Source organism: Macrosteles quadrilineatus, unplaced genomic scaffold (genome assembly GCF_028750875.1).
Source record: "Macrosteles quadrilineatus isolate MER2022 unplaced genomic scaffold, UCM_ALF_1.0 Scaffold_2__2_contigs__length_208266976, whole genome shotgun sequence".
NCBI lineage: Eukaryota > Metazoa > Arthropoda > Insecta > Hemiptera > Cicadellidae > Macrosteles > Macrosteles quadrilineatus.
The window spans coordinates 113425126-113445517 of NW_026542595.1; the positions used below are offsets into that span (position 1 = coordinate 113425126).

Consider the following 20392-nt stretch of genomic DNA (forward strand, 5'->3'; position numbering starts at 1 on the left):
TATGCCATGGGGGCAAACGTTTGATATTGTTAAGTTATTCTATTTGCTTCAGGCACTTTAGCAATATTTTAACAGACCCAAAATATTTTACTAAATTCAAATTATTTATTTGTCAAATATATGCCGATTTATTTGAAGAATGCATTTGACAACTGTACACCAGTCTATTAGACAATTGTGCTCGCCGATTTTTTTACCAGAATGTGGTATACTTGAGGACTAAATACCGTTGTTTTAACTTAATACTAAGCTCTTTGATAACCAAAATTCACACTCCTTTCTACTTTCATAAACTATTCATGTCGTTTATATATTTTTTTCAGAGAGTGTAGTGAGTGATTTGTTCCGTTGGTTCTATGGTAGCCACTTTGTCTCTCTAAATGTCTTAAAACAAAGTAACATCGAGAGTCTTTATATATACATTATCCATTCCACAAACTACTGTAAGTTGTAATGTGGATTTCTCTACATATACACTATCCATTCCACAAACTATATGCTGTAACCTGTATATGTAAGTGACAGGAAGTGTTGTTGTTGCAGAGATGGGCGTGTTCACCCAGAGACCCTGGACGCCTACAAGGAGGCGAGGCCCCATAGCTGCAGAGTTCGGCAGTCCGGGCCCTGCGTGTGTGGCGCTACCCACACTCGTAGGTTAGTATAACCCTACTAAAACAGTAGCAGTAGCAAGAAAATTGTTTACGAATCAAGTAAATTGTCAAGGAGATTAAACTTGATAGAACGAATCTGTGTACTGAAATTTTTCCAAAAACACAACTGTTTACCCAATCTTTCAATCAAAGACAACAATAAAACATTGATAACCAAGAAATAATCAAGATTACTGCAATCAATGTTCTACTTTTCCCCATTTAGATGAAAATTTACTTCATGGGCATTGTATAGCCTCCGATAATATTTAAGACAGTGTACATGTCACACGATATAATTTAGTTTGGGAAGGTTTCTTATTCTTGCACAATACCTGCTTGAAAAATTCAAGTAACTATGGGTTCAGCACCAAAATTGTGCAGTCCCATGTCGTATGAAATTATATTTGTGCCATCTCCTGTGGTGAGATTGTTCTATTTAAATGTACTTTTTGATTTATAAATTTAAGGGTCCAAAACAGACGATGCTTTAATAGAATGTCAATGGCCGAGAAAATACAATTAAAAGGTTCAGTGTGAAGATGCCATAAAATTGGGCCTAAAAATTTTACTATACAATTATCATATTATATTTTGTCATTAATTTAAATACAATAAACACTGAGTTTTTTATGTTTATGTTCCAGGCCAGGGGGTGACTCCGGATTCAAAAAAAGGTCGAGCCCCAGCCTTCAGCTTTGGGAGCAGGTACTTAAGTTTTTAACACAATACATAATTGATCATTTGATGTTTTATATTGAGTGAGTAATTTAGAAAGGTCAACTATCGTTGCACGATGGGTTTCTTCCCAGATTCTTAAACATATGACTAAGATATCTCTGTTTCAGACATGGTGGGAAGAACGACAGTGTAGGACCAGGCCCTGGGCAGTACAATGTCACCGGCCTCAGTGCTAAAGGTAATTCATTTGTTTGCAGTACTACATTTAGATTTTATCCATGGTAAATAATTTTAATATGAACCTTGAATGTATTCTCTACGTAGGATATGATACCTTTGTACTGTACTGGTTAAGCCCTTGTTGCTGGATGTTCCATGCACAGGCCCCCGGGCTGTGGATGGACAAACACAAATGTTAAAAGAAGCCGCTAAACTTTTTTAACAAAACTAAAAAAATATATTTTTGACTGTTCCAGGCAAGGACACACCCCCCGCCTCCACCCTTCACTCTCGCCCCAAGGACCATCTATCGGAGTCGACCCCGGCTCCTGGTGACTACAACCCAGAGAAGTCTGAGAAAGTCATCCACGACGCCTCGCCCAAGTACACCTTCGGACTCAAGACTCAAGTCGAGAAGACCAGCTCAACGCCTGGTATGTGCAGAATCTTTTAAGAATAGCATGTTTTGATGGATGTACTTGATTAAGAAAGTGATAAAAGGACATGTCTAAACAAAATAATACAAAACCCCCAATGCTGTAATAATTACGGTTTAGAATTTATCACAGTTTTTGCGATTATACCCATAAAATATCAAAGTTATTCCCACCGCTTACCCAACAATCAGGATTGTCGACTTTGGAACCAGTCCCGAAAAGACTGTAAAGTACATCATTCTGGATTGTGACAGACTTGGGGATAGGAGAAGGGCCCTGTTTGGTCTAAAGCAGCCAGGTGATGAACCAGACGCTAATATCAATCAAAAGCTCCTGCACCTGATCAAGGACATGGGTATACGTTTACCTAGTTAGTAGTAAGTGGAGCATCTTAATTGCTCCTTAATCATAACACCAATCATAAACTATCGGACTTCTTTTTTCAGCTCCCAACGTATACAACATCCCGACAGTTCTCGGGGCGACCAAGGAGGGCAACAAGAATTCGGCTCCTGCATTCAGCATTAGCGGACGACAAAAGGAGTTTGTCGATGACCGGGTGCACACCCCGGGACCTGGGGCTTACAACAATGCTAACCCGGACACCGTCAAACCTAAGAGCCCCAGCTACTCTGTCAGTTCACGATATACTCTACCTTCCGATCATTCGACCAAACCTGGCCCCGGCGCGTACTCTCCGGAGAAGGTAGGAGAAAAAGGGTATAGCGAGTATGTTACGGAAATTTTAAGAGTTCCCTCACTTTATATTTTGCTTAACTACTCGGCAGTCCAAAAAGCCCATGATGCACCTAAGATTGTAAAATTAATTGCCTGAAACAACTATATTCTGCTTAATTTTCCCCCCAAAACTTTTTTAAATCGTTTTAAAACAGTGAAATATGTGTAGCAAAACTCGTAAATGAATCCATCCCTCCCGCACCGAAGTCCAAGATGCTATAACCACTATGCTAGCAGCACACTCTATAACTATTTAACAACCCTTATCTCATCAGTGGTCATGCTCAAAGGGGTGGAAATTCTTCATTGAAAGCATTTTAATCTCATCTCTTTTTAAATTATTTTCACTTACGTTCTGCAAAAATTATAAGTGTTATTATGGTATGATGACTCAATAATGTTTCTACTATTCCTAATTGTGGTAGATTTCTCTCTTACGAGTAGTAATAAAATATAGAGTGTGGGAAATTAATTACATTACATTGATTAGTTATTTAGTTTAGTTTAGACAGTAAATAAAAAGCCATTAGCTTTCAATTGAAGAATTCTAAGACAGTAAAATATTACTAGTTTTTCTAAAATTTTATGGTCTAAAACTGAGATTTTTTACGTTGCTATTACTGTAAACTAACTCTCACCATTCCCTGAGAAATTTTCATGCTAACTTTGCGGATCGGAGAGAGGTTGGACTAAAAGGTAAATAAAAACGTTTCTCAACTATGTTGTTAAAGTATTTTGTCGCATGAATGTGTTTTTGTGTTAAATGTTTCTGTATTCAGTAGTTTTATAATTTTTTTGTTTTATAATTTATTATTTAGTTAGTAGCAGTAGATATTGGCAGTGTAAATATTAAAGTACTACTACCCTACACTTTGGTAATGACTAATTCAAGGGATTTTTTAATTGATGTGATAAAAAGCATTCTAAGATAGTAACATATTTTTAGTTTTATGATGAAGAGCTTTACTTTGATCGCTTCCAAGTTAATGAAACTTCCCAATAATCACCTTGTACAGTGACATTTAATTGTTGAATTATACTAATAATTAATTGTACTGGAATATTTTGCAAGTTATAATTATTATAATTGTGAAAAAAAACCTAATCAGCCTTTTGGTTTCTTTTAAGATATAACCTTGATAATGTAATTACATGTATGACACCATACATAATATTACATAGCACATGCATGTTCAAACTATATTGGAGCACATTTAGAACAATTTATACACTGGTAGATTATTGCAACTGTTACTTACAAGTTAGACACTAACAAAGTCCCTCCCCAGATTATCAATTCTTCTACTCCGTCGTACACCATGAGTGGACGTCATGAGGTACAAAACAGAGAAGATATTCCCGGACCTGCGGCTTATTGTCCAGAGAAGGTTTGTGAAGTTTGAATTTCAATGCAATTAATCATGTAATTTACCATGCGGCTAAAATATACATTAATTTGTCACCAACAATTAAGACCATAAAATGTCAAAAAGATCAAGAAGGTCCCTTTAAACGCTCATAATTTTTGTTTACTTTCACTTTTTACATATTTTAACACATAAAGTAGACAACTGATATTTAAATTTGCAGTAAAATTTGTTTTTAAAAGTGCAGATATTATTTTAACAAAAAGTCAATACTGTATATTGTAGCCTAGCTTAATCTTTTGGATTATAGAAACACCCTACTTCTATAATTATTTACAAAAAAATTGTGAATACAATTACAGTAGTACATTTATAGAATTTAAAATATGTATATCCATGGCTAGTGTAACTTCAGGACAGTAGTATATTACAAAATTTATGGGATACAAAATTAATTACTAATTTACACTTATTGCTAAAATCGTCCTGTTGACATTTTATCTGAAAAGTTAACCTCATCCATGTTACCTAGGGGAAAGCAAAATTAAAAACTGGTTGAAATTGAAACAGCTGATTATAAAATCATAAACAGATAAATAACAGATGACTGTTTCGTTTGTGAAACTTGATAATGTTATTGTTAAACAGCTGTAGTTAAACTACTCAAAAGTTGTGATTATGTTTCAATGGTCTTGCAAATTACAGAAGCAGCATATTTCTTTCATCTGCATTGTTGTATATACATTATTTTAATCGATATACCATAAAATGTGAGTTGTTAATTAATTGTTTTTGTTTTCAGGTATCTACAAACAACATGCCTTCATATACTATCGCAGGAAGACATCAAGTGCAAATGAAGGAAGAAGTTCCCGGACCTGGGACTTACTGTCCCGAGAAGGTAGGATAAACAATCGCGTTGAAACTGATAACCTATAGTAGTTATTACAGGGTGTTCCATAACTCTTTAGACACACTTCATCACAGTATTTGCACGAGTCACAAAGACAGCAACACATATTGAGCTGAGGGTGAATTGATCCAAAAATTTATTATTTATTCAAAGTAATGTATAAGTGTTTAACTCTTTAAAACCTCTAAAAAACATGTTTCCTTTGTAAGTTACTCGTAATATTAACTTAGATGTAGAATTTTACAATTTGTTCACTTGTACGCACAAGTAATTGCACTTCTAACAGTAGTGTTTGATGTAGATCCCTACTACTAGCACCCCATCGTATTCTATTCTTGGACGACACGAAATTCCCAACAACCGAGAAATTCCTGGACCTGGAACATATTGTCCGGAGAAGGTAAAATAAAAAATTTCAATATAAATTTGTAATTTTTTAGTACAGATATAATAAAATTTGTAAACATTTTCCTAGTTCCTCTGTGTTTTGTCGTCAAAAAAAGGTGAAAGATTATTATATTTGGAACCAGCTGTAAAATGGTCATAAAAAGTTAAAACTTGTTGATTAAATTAATGAGACAATTTCTTGCATAAAACAATTATACAAGAAGCAACCTATTTTCAATAAAAAATTAAAACAAAAAAGATTAATTATTTCTCTAATGAAAGGTTAATGAAAAATAAATCGGATGAACTTAAATTCACTGAACATTATGAAATCCAAGAAATAAAACCAGTATGAACATGAAAATGTTATAGTAGATTTAAATAGCTTCAATAGATCTACAAAAGTAGTTTTAGATGTAGATAATCATCATTCAGCCTATCAGACTATATGCGTAGACACATGGAATTTTTTAGCACTTTAAGATGTAGATCAAGTTGAGCATGCATATTTTGATATAGCTACACCACAAGTAGATTGTACCTGTAGATTTAACAATCATGCATGTGTAGATGTCCACAATCACTACACCAGCCTATACACTCGGTGGCCGCCATGACCCACAAAACAGAGAAGAAATACCCGGACCTGGCGCTTACAGTCCTGAAAAGGTAATGTCACCAGTGGTCTCTGATAATTACTTTTATGGAGAGTCGTAGTAATTAAATTAATATTGAGTGAATAACCAAGACAAACACATTACTCAATAATTTAATAGATTCTTCTAATAAATATGCAGAGGCAAAGTACATTCTTAGGGAGAGAAAACAAGCTCATAAGTTGGCAGCCCTACTTCCTTTAATTCATTGTCAAATCAGCTGATATTTGTAACCATTGTTGCATTATTCTACATGGTTTAGTGTAATTGGAAATTTACTGTGAATAAGACATAGGGTTTCTCTAAAACACAATCTATGTTTAAGATTGATAACTGCATATTAATTGAAAAAATAAGTATGCTCTATTGATCTTTACATTTTATGTAGCTAACCTGTGGTTTTAATTTGTACTAGAATCTCAACTGGAAACTAAATTTTAAACCTTTTTTTGGCATAAAAGGAATTAATTCCTTTTAATATATATCTTTTCAATACTGTACATACTTTCTATGCTCGCAAAAACATGTCAAGTCTTGCTCACAATAAATTTTCAGTAAAACTGATTTCAAACAATAATTTCAATGAGAGGGACACATTGATTCATCCTAGGGGGAAGAAGATGTTCCAGGAAAAGAATTTTATAAGCGATCCTTAAAACACTACTCGAATTCTATTTAATCCTCCCTCTAAATTTTAAGTGCACATCTCTAACCGTAGAGGTAATTGAAATAACGTACAGTAGCTGCATAACATATAGACGTAGATTGTACATAACACAGTAGTATGTTGTCTAGATGTCCACAATCACCACCCCAGCTTACACTATCGCAGGCAGACACGATCCACAGAACAAAGAGGAAGTTCCCGGACCTGGGACATATTGTCCAGAAAAGGTACGTTGAGAATTTGTCGACTACAATCCATACATTGTTGCTGACGTGTACACTTTGCTGTGTGTCTACAAAATGTCTGTTTTGGAAGGAATTTTTTTGGTGGGTACCAAAAAGGAAAAAGTTTGCATAGCTATTTTTACACTCGTTAATTCATTTCCGCACTTTACCCTCGCTCATTGCATTAGACCCATAAACTTAAGTCATCTGGCAATGAATTTTGGCATTGGATATGTTTCTTTTGGTAAAAAAACATATCTCTGACCTTCTCTCGCATGTGGCGGGAGTTTCAATATAAATCTTTCTGAACACACAGTGAATTGTACACATCGTACACCTGTGAATCGTACACAGAGCTGCAAATGGTTCCCTTGTTTCACAAATTATTCCAGTGAGTGGGGAGGAGCCTCGTTGTGTCGTAAACGCAAACTAAGAAGCTATACATACAAATAGTACTTACTCAAAAATCAATCCTCGTATGTGTAATTAATGTGTACACGGTGTCGTTTCTATTAATAATTGTTGTAATTTTCCGAACTCTAGTAATTTATAAAGAAATTTCTCTTGTGCCTATTCAGTTTTCCCGGTCCTATGGTTGAAATTAAAATTTTACTCTAATTTCAAACAGTACGTAGAGGTAGCTTAAACACAGTTGTAGTTTTGTAGTACTAACATTGGTGCATGTGTAGATGTCCACAATCACTACACCAGCCTATACACTCGGTGGCCGCCATGATCCGCAAAACCGAGAGGAAATACCCGGACCTGGCGCTTACAGTCCGGAAAAGGTAAATTTAATCTTTTCATTAAATTAGTTAACTCAAAAGCACATTTTAACTTTGCTATCTTCACAATTCAGTCTCCACTGATGTGTGTGGTTGAAATTAACTATACTTGTGAACTGGTTGGGTTAACTGACTGGTTATAGTGCTAACCTATCAATCAAAAGGTCGCCAGTTCGATCCTTAGAAAAATCAGAAGCTTGTTGATGGTTGAATAATGTAGTTTATAAAATTGACTGTGATATAATCTTACAGCGAAAAGAGCTTCTTGAAAGTGTCTACAGGGCGACGTAACTGGACTCAGACTCAGCTGTCCCTGATCATTGGATTTTGTTAATGAACCTGACTAATGAAACAGCTGATCTTATAGTCAGTAACAAAGCTACACAGATCATCTCACAACATTCTACACTCATATTTGGGTTCAAGTACGCACATGGTACTTGAACAAGTACATGGTCCCCATTACAAGTACGCACATGGTCCCCATCTCAAATAATTCACAATTTTGATTGATAGTTAAGTAAATGAATGAGGAATGCTATCAGGTTACAACTTGAATTTTGATCTATTTAAATTTTAATATTTTGTCTGAATTATTGGACATTTTGCAGATCCCCACGAACAGCACCCCATTTTACACAATTGCTGGAAGACATCAAATACCGAACCACGAGGAAATTCCAGGACCTGGGGCGTACTGTCCTGAGAAGGTAGGAGTTGTTTTCTAAACTTTCGGGTGGAATAAGTGAGTTTTTAAATTTTAGTGTATGTTAATTTTTCAGTTATGGATCAGAAGATTATGAGATTTGTTTTTTCACCATTGTGATGGAAAATGTCCGCAATAAAACTTTGAACAATAACTTTAGCTAAGCAGTATGGAACTTTCCCTGAATGCCAGGTAAAATACACATGTCAGAACTCCCATATTGCTGAGGATAAGTTAAGATGTTTATAATTTTTTACCGTGTAATTTGCATACCCCTATTCACTCGGAGAGTCTTCTCCTTATTTATAGGATATTTTACATTTTTTTAAGGTTACAAACAATTAGTACGATCTATTTTTAATTTTTGGTTTGCCTTCTGTCATTATTAATAACGTAAGAATAAAGTGCACAATGATAAATCTTCAAGAAATTTAGACACATTAAGTCAACATCAACATACTCTCCTACTACCTACTAAATGTGAAATATGAGCAAAAATTTTCTTAGTGTCGACTACTGTAATTAGGCCCTATTGTAAGTTATTACTGTACGACTCACTGTGTGTGAAGGATCTTCTCCTGTGGTGAGTTGACGACTTGTTGTGTGTACATGTAGAAGACGTAGACACGCCACAATAAGATGAGAAGTCTACTTGCAATAGCTAAAGTCAATGACACAGTTTTTTTTTTTTAAAGTCAATGACACAGTGATCCATTTCAGATGTCCACTAACAGCACCCCATTTTACTCCATCGCTGGAAGACATCAAATACCGAACCATGAGGAAATACCGGGCCCTGGCACTTACTGTCCTGAAAAGGTAGGTTCCATTTATAGTTATAAGAGAATAAATAAACGGTAACAGTATACTGACACATACTTTTTCTCTAGCATGTCAACAACCCTTATAAAAGGTAAGTGGTAACTGATATTTTATCGGTAAAATCACAAAAGTTTCAATAGTTTTTGAATTTTGAACCATAGTTTTTAGAACATTGGGGATTGTACAATTTTTATTAGATTTAGTAGAACCACTATATACTAAATTTTAGTCAAAACTGTTATAGCCGTTTTGTGAAAATCTGATTTTTCTGTTATTTTGTGGGTTTTCTATAGAAAACCCCCTAAAAAAGAAAATATACCTGGAAATACTATGCATTAGTACCCACCTATGAAATGTTATCAAAATCAGACCCAGCAACTGTGTATACATCCTCAAACACACACACTGGCATCACTTTTCTGAGTTCAGGGAGACCCAAAACGGATGTTTGGACCACACAAAACTAAAATAAAAAAGTTTTGGCATAAACAATACTTTCTCCATACCTATGTATAGGGGGAGAAAGTAAAAATACAATTTCAATACATATTTCTTAACAAAGATTTTTATATTTTTATGCAATGTAGATGGGTACAAACGGCACCCCAGCTTATTCGATTGCAGGAAGACATGATATACCAAACCACGAAGAGATACCTGGCCCCGGAACTTACTGCCCGGAAAAGGTAAGGTTTTTGTGAACACCATAAAATACTATTTGTTACCTGTGCACTTATTTAACTGTAGACAATACTTAGTTTATCTTACTTTGGTTAACAATGTGTTGTAGTTTCAAATGTAGCCATAGTGGATATTAATCAGTGCTTCTTCAACTGCTCAGTAACTTTGTCTTTGAATAAAGTAAGTGTTGATTGGTTTCCTTAAAAGCAGAGATGATAATGATGATTCAGTAATTCGAACACAATTCCACTGTCGAAATAATCAGATTAACGATAAAGTAAATAAGATTCCAACAAGTACGAGTTGAGTTGAGTTGTACAACGAATTTGGATTGATTCCATTCAACAACATAGAAAAACCAATAAACTTATTTTTAGTGAAACAAATCTAGGATTTACTGACAATAGGCATCTGAAAGATAAATTGTTTAAAACGTAGATACTAACAGAGAATTATTTTGAGACCTGTGCATGCCATTAGAAGGCAAGAGAAAGCACAGTGTACGGTCCAGAAGAGAGATAACTTAAAGATTCCTACTGTTCTCGGTCATTGAACTTGTATTAAATAATCATGGCTAAATAAATAGCTGATTTTAGTCAGTACCGGTAATAAAGTTATCATTAATTAAAAATTCAATTTTCACCGATCCACCATAAAATTTCTCTGTTTTGTCAGTGCCGCATGAATAAAGTCTAATTCTGAACCACCCGTATAGAAGCACTTGAGTTAACATACAATCATTTAGTTATGCACAGTTATTAATCGTAGCATCCAGTCTTGGGTACTAATAGTCTAAATACTTAGTAGATTATTTTATATATTGGTAGATTAGATGTAGACGTAGATTGAAAGTAGATTTTGGTATAGATCCCGACGAACTCCACGCCCGCCTACAGTATTCTGGGGAGGCACGAGATTCCGACAAAACAGGACAGTCCTGGGCCAGCTGCTTACTGTCCTGAAAAGGTAGGTTCATTTAACAAATCGATTAATAGAACAACATTTTTAAGGCGAGGGTATTTGTAAACTATGGCTTTTAATGCATCAAGCTATTAATATCTAGATAAGAATAGAGAAGTGAGTACAGAGGAAATATTCTATGGTACTCTTAAGTGGTGTCTAGCACTAGTCGCTGGTGTCTACAGCAAAATCCAACTCCTCCCCCTTGCCCTCATGTACAACACTCATGATCGGGGAAGACCCTGTGCCTTGTGCAATAGGAATTTCCACACAGTGCTCGCTGCTCGGGCTCTTCCCTGCTCATCAAAAGTATATTTCCGGTACAAAGCATACCAGAGCTGAAAGCGCATGGTCGTCGCATAATTAAGTTTCCTCTCTCTGCGATATGAATAAATCGTGAGAACATTTGGTGCTAGAAACAAAAACTCAACAAAATTATCTAGTCACTGAACAACCCGCTTGTGTATGTTCAGCGATGGTTTAGTTTTGTGATTTGAGCCTCAATCCAGCCATATTGTTCATTTTTACCTCTTTGTGTTTCTAGTTTCTAGCAAAATTTGTTTGAAAAAGAATCACATTTTTGTGTTTATTTGTCTAAAACGATAGAAAACCATTATTGTAAAACTTTGGCATATTAAAATCACTGAATAACTCATGGGATTTGAAGGGTTATATCAATTGCAATCAGCTGATTATTTTTGAGATAGTTTACTGAATCAGCTGTTTTATTTTTCAGCTACCAACAATGCCTACTCCAGCCTACACCTTCAGTGGCAAATACTCTAAGAGATCTTACACTGTACTTCCAGGACCTGGGTCTTACTCTCCGGAGAAAGTAAGTTTATAAGAATAGGAAAGTTTTGTTTTTTAATGCTAAAAATGTCTTATACCCCAGATACTTTAATAAAACCTGTATTGATGTTTAAAGGTTCTGGATCGAATGGCGTTCTAGGATTTGCAAAGCAATAAACAAATTATTTTGAATAACTAAAAAACTCTGTTGCATAAGTTGAAAACTTAGAGATTAGGAACACAGTTACTTTTCAATAACAGTTCTTCAGATTTTTGGCAATAGATTAAATAATACTATTATTTTTGTCACCTATTACTTCCTTGTCTAGTATGTTTCAGCTGTTTTATTTATTTATTTTTTTTTTAATAGGAAGACATGGATTGGGGTTAATTCACTTGTTCTAACAGTTCATACGCTACAAAAATAATATGGTACTCTCACTAATTTTTTACTAATGTACTATATTATTTCAAATTCTCGCTCCTAATAGCAGACACGATCAGCGGGATGGTTATTACTTTTACTTCTTCATACAGTTCAGACATTACAAAAATAATAGGTTATTCTAATTAACCTATTACCAAGGTATTAGGTGTATTATTTATCCTATTGCGTTCAATAACATACCTCTAACCCTTAAATAATTCTTTCTTTTATGTGTAGCTTCCTCAAGTCAACGGACCTTCATACTCATTCGGAGAAAAACATCAAGTACCTTGTCATGAGGAGATCCCCGGCCCAGGCGCTTACGACCCAGAGAAGGTAAAAACTAAAAAAAACTGTAGAGACAACTTAGAAAATTTTGGGATTCTGTTTTGTCTTTTCTAGTAGAAGATTCTTAATGGAACGGATCATGCACAGTATGTTTAAACTATGTTTGAGGTTTGTTTAAAAACCATGGTATTGGTTCAGCATGTTTGTTTGTTGTGAGCACTGAACTACTGAACTTACTGCATGCTTAAAATGTTTTACGATTTCTCGGAACCAAACTTTGTTACATACTGATCAACAATTGTGCAGGTTTTTTCTGATGTTTTATGACACATTTTCTAGTATCTAGTTTTCAATCAGTTGTCTTTTTGAAGTACCTGTAGACTCCATATACAGCTCTGAAATTGAGAACGCATTGCAACAGCAATTACCAAGCGATTGTATGCACTATCTAAAACATTCCATTTCTAGATAATATCCAAAAATTTCTAAAAAGAACAACTATTTTCTACGACTTGTGAAGGTTGATTTTGCAATTTCAAGACAATTAGACTCAAACTTTGACGTAAACATAAGTTTTTAAAATTGCTTGATTTTGTCATTAATAATATAATTTACTTATTATACATAGTATCCCGTAGGTATGTACCACAAATTTATAAATAGGTGTACTGGGTCAAAATCAAACAAAAATCAAGAATAGCATTTTTTCCAAAAACACCTCGTTGGCGATATAGTTACCTGCCATTTTTTTGTGTTTCAAATTAATATCATGGAAACTATTTGAGATACCTTTACAAAATTCAGTATACAATTTCATCAAGTCATAAGCTATTAAAAAAAAAAAAACAACAATCATAAAAAATACTTTTTCGTTTCATAATGGCAGCCATTTCAATTTTATAGCAATTTACTAAAATGATTGATTTTATAAAATCAAGAACACTTTTCTTTAGAAGTTGTAATTTTCTGATAAACAACTCCAAGTTCAAAATTATCGAATAATAGCAGAGAACCCACGATCTTTACGCACAAACTAGGCACACCCTAACAGTTTTGACTGGCCTGTACAACTACTGACCAACTCCATTGTGACTTGTGAACAACCCTGTATCTGTAAAATTTAAGCATTTGACACTATCTAAAGAAAGAGGTAGTTTGCACTGTATCGTTGGATGTACACCATTTCACTATTGTACACAGTTGTGTGGCATGTTGTATTTAGCATGTAGTATGTAGCATGTAGTAAGCATGTAGTTGTAGCGAGTGGCATGTTATAGTTGCCAACCGTAGCTCCACCCGCTTACTCTATCAGCGGCCGCTACAATCTGCCGAGTGACGATGACAAACCCGGCCCCGGCACTTACTCACCCGATAAGGTTTGTTACTTGATTTGGAATTGTAAAAAAGTTTTATTTGGAACTAAATTTAGTGAGATTTGATTTTGTGTTCAAAATTCAAGTTTTTTTTAGTCCTGAAGTTTTTAACTAAAAATCTTGGTTTTTTACCTATTTATTTATTAAACTACTTAAATAAACACTCGTTTTGAATTAAATTTTGTTGAAACTACCCTACCGATAAATTCTTAGTGTCTTGGTAAAATTATCTCCTGGTGAAACAATCCTGGGAAAATTTTTAACTAAAGTGTTAAGAATGGAAGAGAAAAATCACCCTTTGTTTTTTTGATGTGGGTGAAAATGTACAATTTTCTGTGTTAGGCGTTTGCTCCAACGAAATATCTAACTTATACTTTGTTATAAATAGTTATCCTGAGTCTTTTATATTTTGACATAATCATTATAATGTAGATGTAAATTGTATATTGATATATTGGTTACTTAACATTCCAACGTAGCCATAGTTATATAAATAATTTTGATTTTTTCACGTTTGGACTTAAAAAAGGAATGCACATACAATATATACAGGGTGTTTTTAAATGAATGCCGGGATTTTAAATGGTAATTGCTTGGATTCTATTCAAGGTAACTAAACGTTTTATACGTCAAATTGAAACTAAAATAATTAGGTTTTTGTTTCGCGTGTAGCGAGGGAGGAAACTTTGACATTTGGTATGGGTAAAGCAGGCCGCTATTGTGACTCATACACCTGACGCCAGTCGCCAGTACGGCGTTTACGGAGAATCAGAAGGCACAGATTGTAATCTGTAGTTCGCAAAGCTTATATCCATTGCTAAATTAAACTAAATTTAAATCTACTTGATGATAAAGAAACTTGAAGCTGGTTTAATGAGTTTCGTGGTACTGAAGTGTTTTGAAAAGACATTCACCTGGCCGGCTAAAAACAAGCGATGACATAGTCGAAGAAATCCAACAATTCTGCATCAGAAGCCTGAAAAAATTGATTGCCCAACGAAGTCTTCATTTTAACATACCTAAATTGGCCACTTTATGACAATATCTATAAAAGATAAAGTCTTTGTGCCGAAAAAGATTCAGTTAAGACATCAGAAAAACCTGCCGATCACCCTAAGCGTACAGACTTTCCCAGTTTTACGCTCATATAAGATTGGTGAAAATCGGAATTTTATTAAATTATTCCAAATTTTATGAAAGAATGAGAAAAAAACTTTATTCTTTTCCCTTCAATTTGACGTTTAAATTGTTTAATTATCTTGAATAGTCCCCGAGCAACAACCGTTTGAAATCCCGGCATTCTTTTAAAAACACCCTGTATTTTAATTACCTTTGCCTGTACACTTAGATTATAGATTCACTTGTAGTTGGTATATTAGACACACAAGTAGCCTAGACGTAGTAGTAGACTAACTCTTGCACGTTTAGCTCCCGTCAGTGAATCCTCCAGCGTACAGTATCGGCGGCCGCCACGAACTGCCTTCTGACAACGACAAACCCGGTCCTGGCACGTACTCGCCTGAGAAGGTAAACATAACCTAGAAACTAACAGGTAATCTTCCTCTTGTCTTGTGTATGTGTATGTGTAACTTTTATGGATGTCTGAAGATTGTAGCTGGGTGAGTGGGCATACAGTGCTCGCCTTATAATCAGACGGTTACTGGTTCGATCCTTAGACAACGCTAGTAGCTTTTTGTTGGATACAAACTGAACCCAGGTGTTCTAATCATTGGGATCATAAATGATCCTAACTAATGAATCTGCTGATCTTAGACAAGAACAATGCTGTTGTCTCATCAAAAACCTACCATGCCATTCAAACCCCTCATCCATTCAAACTCTCATGGTTCACTTATACCAGGGGTGCCCACAAGGGGGGGCTGTGACGCAGACTGCGTCATTGAAATTCTTGGGGGGGGTTGCAAAAATTCAAATGGGGGGGGGGGGGTTGGCTAAAGTCAATTGAAACAGAGTTTACCAGATAGTCACCAGATAGAAAGTCGAATAATAATGACAATAGTTATATTATTGAATTCAATTAGTTAAAATAGGATTTTAGGATAGTTTAGGATTCGTGTATGAAGTTATTATTTAAGATAGATTAGCAAGACGTGAGATCTAAACGGAATGGCTCAACTGCTGAGATAGATAAAGATAACGCGTGGTACAGACACGTCCAGCTACACCGCGACTTAGCACAGAATGCTTTGTTGACATAAGGCTCGTTAAAATACAATCAAGTAGCATAGGCAACAATACTGTACTTTACACTATATTGTGTAGATACTCGATTACCTGAGTTAATAGGGAGAGGGGGTAATGAAAATACGGTTAATCCAATATAGTGTAAAAACAGATGACAACCCCATTAAAATGCTGTAAACAGCCATTAACGTCGCGATTTGCATTTTTATAAACGAAATTCAATATTTGTGTAATAATGACATTTCAAACCATTAATCTTGGTTCAGTTGTACAAACGGCAACGTTTAAAATTATAACTAACTCAAGCTCAACTAATAACTAGCCCAACACTATGTATTTCTGCTATAAATAACGTAAATATTAAACCTTAGAAAGTGTTATAAGCTATTGCTCATGATAGACAGATAGGCTACCGGCAGAGGCTGTATCACAACATAGGAATTGATAGATACGTAATAAAAAAGTGTAAAATTATATTTAGAGTTAATAAAAACACTCTTAAAAAAGAATGTAACGAGAACAATCTTGTTATTCTTTTCCTTTTTTCTTCTGTTTTTTATTTCTCTTCAATTCATACACAAATTCAACAAGTCACCATATTTAGGCCTACTCATTGCCCAATCACAGCCTTAGGTACTAAAATTACCATGACCATGGTTATTAATCACTCAATCACAGTTTACTAAGCATATTATAATTCCCCAGCTGTTGAATCTGAAATATGTTGTAACATAGCGCACAGCAGACAGAAGTGTAAAACCACTGAGCTATAATTCTAACTGGAGGTAGCACTGAATGTCAAAGATGCGTGTCGACAGCCGCCATGTTTGCGTGAGTCTGGTGTCATAAGAAGCCATGTTATTGCTATAACTATTATTATACTTGGCTTAAAATACCTACTTTGTATGGTCGCCATTTCAAAGAAAATTATTAAAGTATTAAAAGTATTCAAGTATGACAAAAATACTCACTGCTATACCAACCTAGTTATAAGAAGCCATGTCATTGCTATGATAAGAAAACTTACTGCTATACCAACCTAACAAAATCAGCGACACGCTTTTGACAGACTTCTACCATGGCAGTGCTACCTCCAGTTATAATTTTAGCTCAGTGTGTAAAACGGAGCAGACGATTGTTGGCGCAAGCGTTGTTTCCATTTCATTTTCATCGTTGGAGCTGTGATGTTTCCAAAGGGAGGGAGAGGGGGTCGTTATATCAAGAGACAGACGCTGACAATTTGTTAAGCAGAGGTTACGAACGCAATATAGATATTCTGGCAACAAAATTCCGTAAATTGAGGTGACTTAAAAAACTCTAATTTTATTTATATAGAAAGACTAGCTGTAACCCGCGGGCTTTGCCCCGTTTAACTTCTTAATTTTCAAGATTATCTCGTTCGCATGGCTCAATCACGTCCTGGTTGAAGTTTGTTCGCTACGCTCACTCACCTTTAGGTTGGAGCTCGTTCGCTGCGCTCACTTGCCTTCAGGTTAGCTCGTTCGCTACGCTAACTCGCCTCCAGGTTGAAGTTCGTTCGCTACGCTCACTCACCTTTTGGTTGCAAATTAGCTGTTGTCATAAATATAAAAGAAATAATAGTGCTGCACCCTGTTGGTAATCCTTGTAACTTTAATGCTATTGAACATCATAGAACAGAACCAACTTGTTTAATTGAAACAGCTGTTAAGATTCAATAATTCCATTTCTCATAAGGTTAACATGGGAAACTCCAGAGCCACTGGGGCGGAGCCCGAAAGGATTTTTAAATAAGAATATGCCTATATGTCAATCGGGAATGTGAGCTATCATCATGCCAAATTTAAGCCCAATCCGACCAGTATTTTTCGCATTCACTTGTCACAAACATACATCCATACATCTATACATCCATACATCCAAACTTTCTCATTTATAATATTAGTAGGATAAGTTTTCCAGTCCTGTACAACACTGATTCACGGTCTTTCCCGGTAATCAAAATTCAAGTACAACTTGATACACACAGAATCTCCGGTTCCTGACCTGGATGATGGCTAGTTATTTAATTTAATTTACACTTACATATTAGTACCCGTGATAAATCAAACCCGTTATGTAAGCCAAAGCTACACGGTTATTAATCTCACTTGGTTTTGGATTTGCTTACAAACATGATCGGAAATGGTTAGGGCCTACAGAGTATTCGCAAACTACATTTATATAAACATATCAGTGACAGCTAGAAAAAGGAATCTTTATCAAAACGGCTGTTCGTAATTTCATATATGACGTGTCCTCTTAACACATTATTAGTATTTCATAAAATGACGTATGTAGTAAACATGGAGAAAAACTTGAAAATCACGCAAAATTGGGTCTTTGATCGTCCGTTATTTTTATTTCCAAAATAGTGAGGCCATATTTTAATGGCTAAGGACACTCTCGCCAATCCTGTGAATTAAACCATCAGAATCATAATCGGTACTCTAGTTTTCTTTAGAGTAGGATGCATAAAATGCCTTCTGGGCCGTGACAGACGGACATAAATTGAGACAAGACATGTTTCAACTTCTTCAATGTATAAAACGTAAAAATAACCCAAAATATGTGGGTAGTCTGTAATTCTGAGCAATGTACAGACAAAACTATAACTTTATTTATTTAGATTAACTGGGTTTGAATTTTCAATTTCTAAAAAAATGTATAAAACTTCTTTTAGTTTTACAAATAATGCTGGGCGGGGGGATAATGTTTCTCATTTGTTGTGTACCTCATTTATGGTGGGGGGGGCTGTTGCTCAATGCGGGGGGGGGGGGGGGTGCGTCATGAGTCTAGGGGGGGATGGGCACCCCTGCTTATACAACCTTAAAAATACACTTGTTGATGTATCAGTGTAAAATATCTATACCCCTATCTCTCATACCCTACAAAAGCTAGAGGTAACTTTACCCTTGCTGTTGTGTATGGACCTGGACAGGATATGAATGGAGGGCAGTAGTGAAATTGTCATTAAGAATCAATTAAACTTGTTTATGGCATAAGTTAGATTGGGTACAGGGTGTTTTTTTTAAAACTTGCATCTTTATTTATGTAAAAACCGCAATAGATAGAAATATGTAGTTGGCGGGAATCATCTATTGACGTAGGGGGCACAATTTTTTTGAATTCAACGATACATTCACATTCCCCCCCTTCCCCCCCCCCTGCCCCCAACTTAATTGTTTTAAATAGCAAGGTACCCCTTGTGACATATCAAATAAAAGAGCATGAAAAAAGAAAATGTTTGATGAAAAAAAATTGAAAATCGGTTCATAAATTTGTGAGATAATCCCCCCCTTTTCTCCTACCCATAACTTGTTTTTTTAATAGCAAGGTACCCGCCCTTGTGACATATCAAGTTAAAAATAAATTTCACCAAACATTTTCTTTTTTCATGCTCTTTCATTTGATATGTCACAAGGGGTACCTTGCTATAAAAAAAAAATTAAGTTCTGGGGAAGGGGGGGGGGGAAATATCTCGCAAATTTATGAACCGATTTTCAATTTTTTTTCATCAAACATTTTCTTTTTTCATGCTCTTTCATTTTATATGTCACAAGGGGTACCTTGCTATTTAAAAAAATTAAGTTGGGGGCAGGGGGGAAAGGGGGGGAATGTGAATGTAACGTTGAATTCAAAACAATTGGGCCCCCTACGTCAATAGATGATTCCCAAAAACTGCATATTTCTATCTATTGCGGTTTTTATATAAATAAAGATGCAAGTTTTTAAAAAAACACCCTGTACAGTGTTTCAAGTTCATTTCACCTACTGATTAATACCTGATGATTATCCCTGTTGTAGATTCCGACGATTTCCACGCCAGCTTATACATTCGGTGAAAAGCACACTCCGCAGAACCACGAGGAGAGGCCGGGACCAGGGACGTACGCTCCAGAGAAGGTGATGTAGATAATGTTTTGGTGACATCGAAAATCCACTTTACGAATGTTAAAGTTTTATGTGTGCGGGTAAACTTAACAAAATCATAAAATCTACTGAATATTTTACTGTCTTAGAAATGGTATTAGGCTTAGACCTTTAGAGTGTTTAAGTCTTCATAATTGTAAGACGAGAAACCATAAAATTTCAGGTACAACTTTAATTAAATGATAGCTTTTCTTTGTTTGAAATTTGTGCACACAAATTTAATGAAAATAATTTTTTTTTCTGTGAAACAGAAATGATAAATGGTTTGTCTGTTTTTTTTAATTTTTATAAATGTATTAATCCTTAATTTTAGTCATCATAATTCATTGAATTTACAGTAGATACCTGAATCTTTTGTGGTTTGTATCCATTATGTTTAAGTCGACTACTTTAATTTAGTAGTTAGTTAGATACAATATTTCTCTAAGTTAGAAATTAAAATTGCATAGTATGGCTTCAAATT

The 20392-nt window shown here is 35.1% G+C and overlaps 1 protein-coding gene across 11 annotated transcripts in view; it reads left to right on the forward strand.

The window, feature by feature from the left end:
- The window catches only part of LOC128985965 (sperm-tail PG-rich repeat-containing protein 2), a 35784-nt gene that overhangs the window by 12885 nt on the left and 2507 nt on the right, over window positions 1-20392 (forward strand). Inside the window, exons 2-21 of one of the 11 annotated variants that reach the window (XM_054405980.1) lie at window positions 544-654; window positions 1298-1358; window positions 1499-1569; window positions 1808-1984; window positions 2434-2693; window positions 4015-4113; window positions 4895-4993; window positions 5307-5405; window positions 5963-6061; window positions 6844-6942; window positions 7629-7727; window positions 8336-8434; window positions 9151-9249; window positions 9840-9938; window positions 10801-10899; window positions 11630-11728; window positions 12350-12448; window positions 13678-13776; window positions 15202-15300; window positions 19804-19902. In XM_054405980.1, coding sequence (XP_054261955.1) covers window positions 546-654; window positions 1298-1358; window positions 1499-1569; window positions 1808-1984; window positions 2434-2693; window positions 4015-4113; window positions 4895-4993; window positions 5307-5405; window positions 5963-6061; window positions 6844-6942; window positions 7629-7727; window positions 8336-8434; window positions 9151-9249; window positions 9840-9938; window positions 10801-10899; window positions 11630-11728; window positions 12350-12448; window positions 13678-13776; window positions 15202-15300; window positions 19804-19902 — 2163 coding nt within the window. In that variant the 5' untranslated portion in view covers window positions 544-545. The remainder of the gene's footprint in view (window positions 1-543; window positions 655-1297; window positions 1359-1498; window positions 1570-1807; window positions 1985-2433; window positions 2694-4014; window positions 4114-4894; window positions 4994-5306; window positions 5406-5962; window positions 6062-6843; window positions 6943-7628; window positions 7728-8335; window positions 8435-9150; window positions 9250-9839; window positions 9939-10800; window positions 10900-11629; window positions 11729-12349; window positions 12449-13677; window positions 13777-15201; window positions 15301-19803; window positions 19903-20392) is intronic. The other 10 variants (XM_054405981.1, XM_054405984.1, XM_054405983.1 and 7 more) reach the window with 10 other exon arrangements.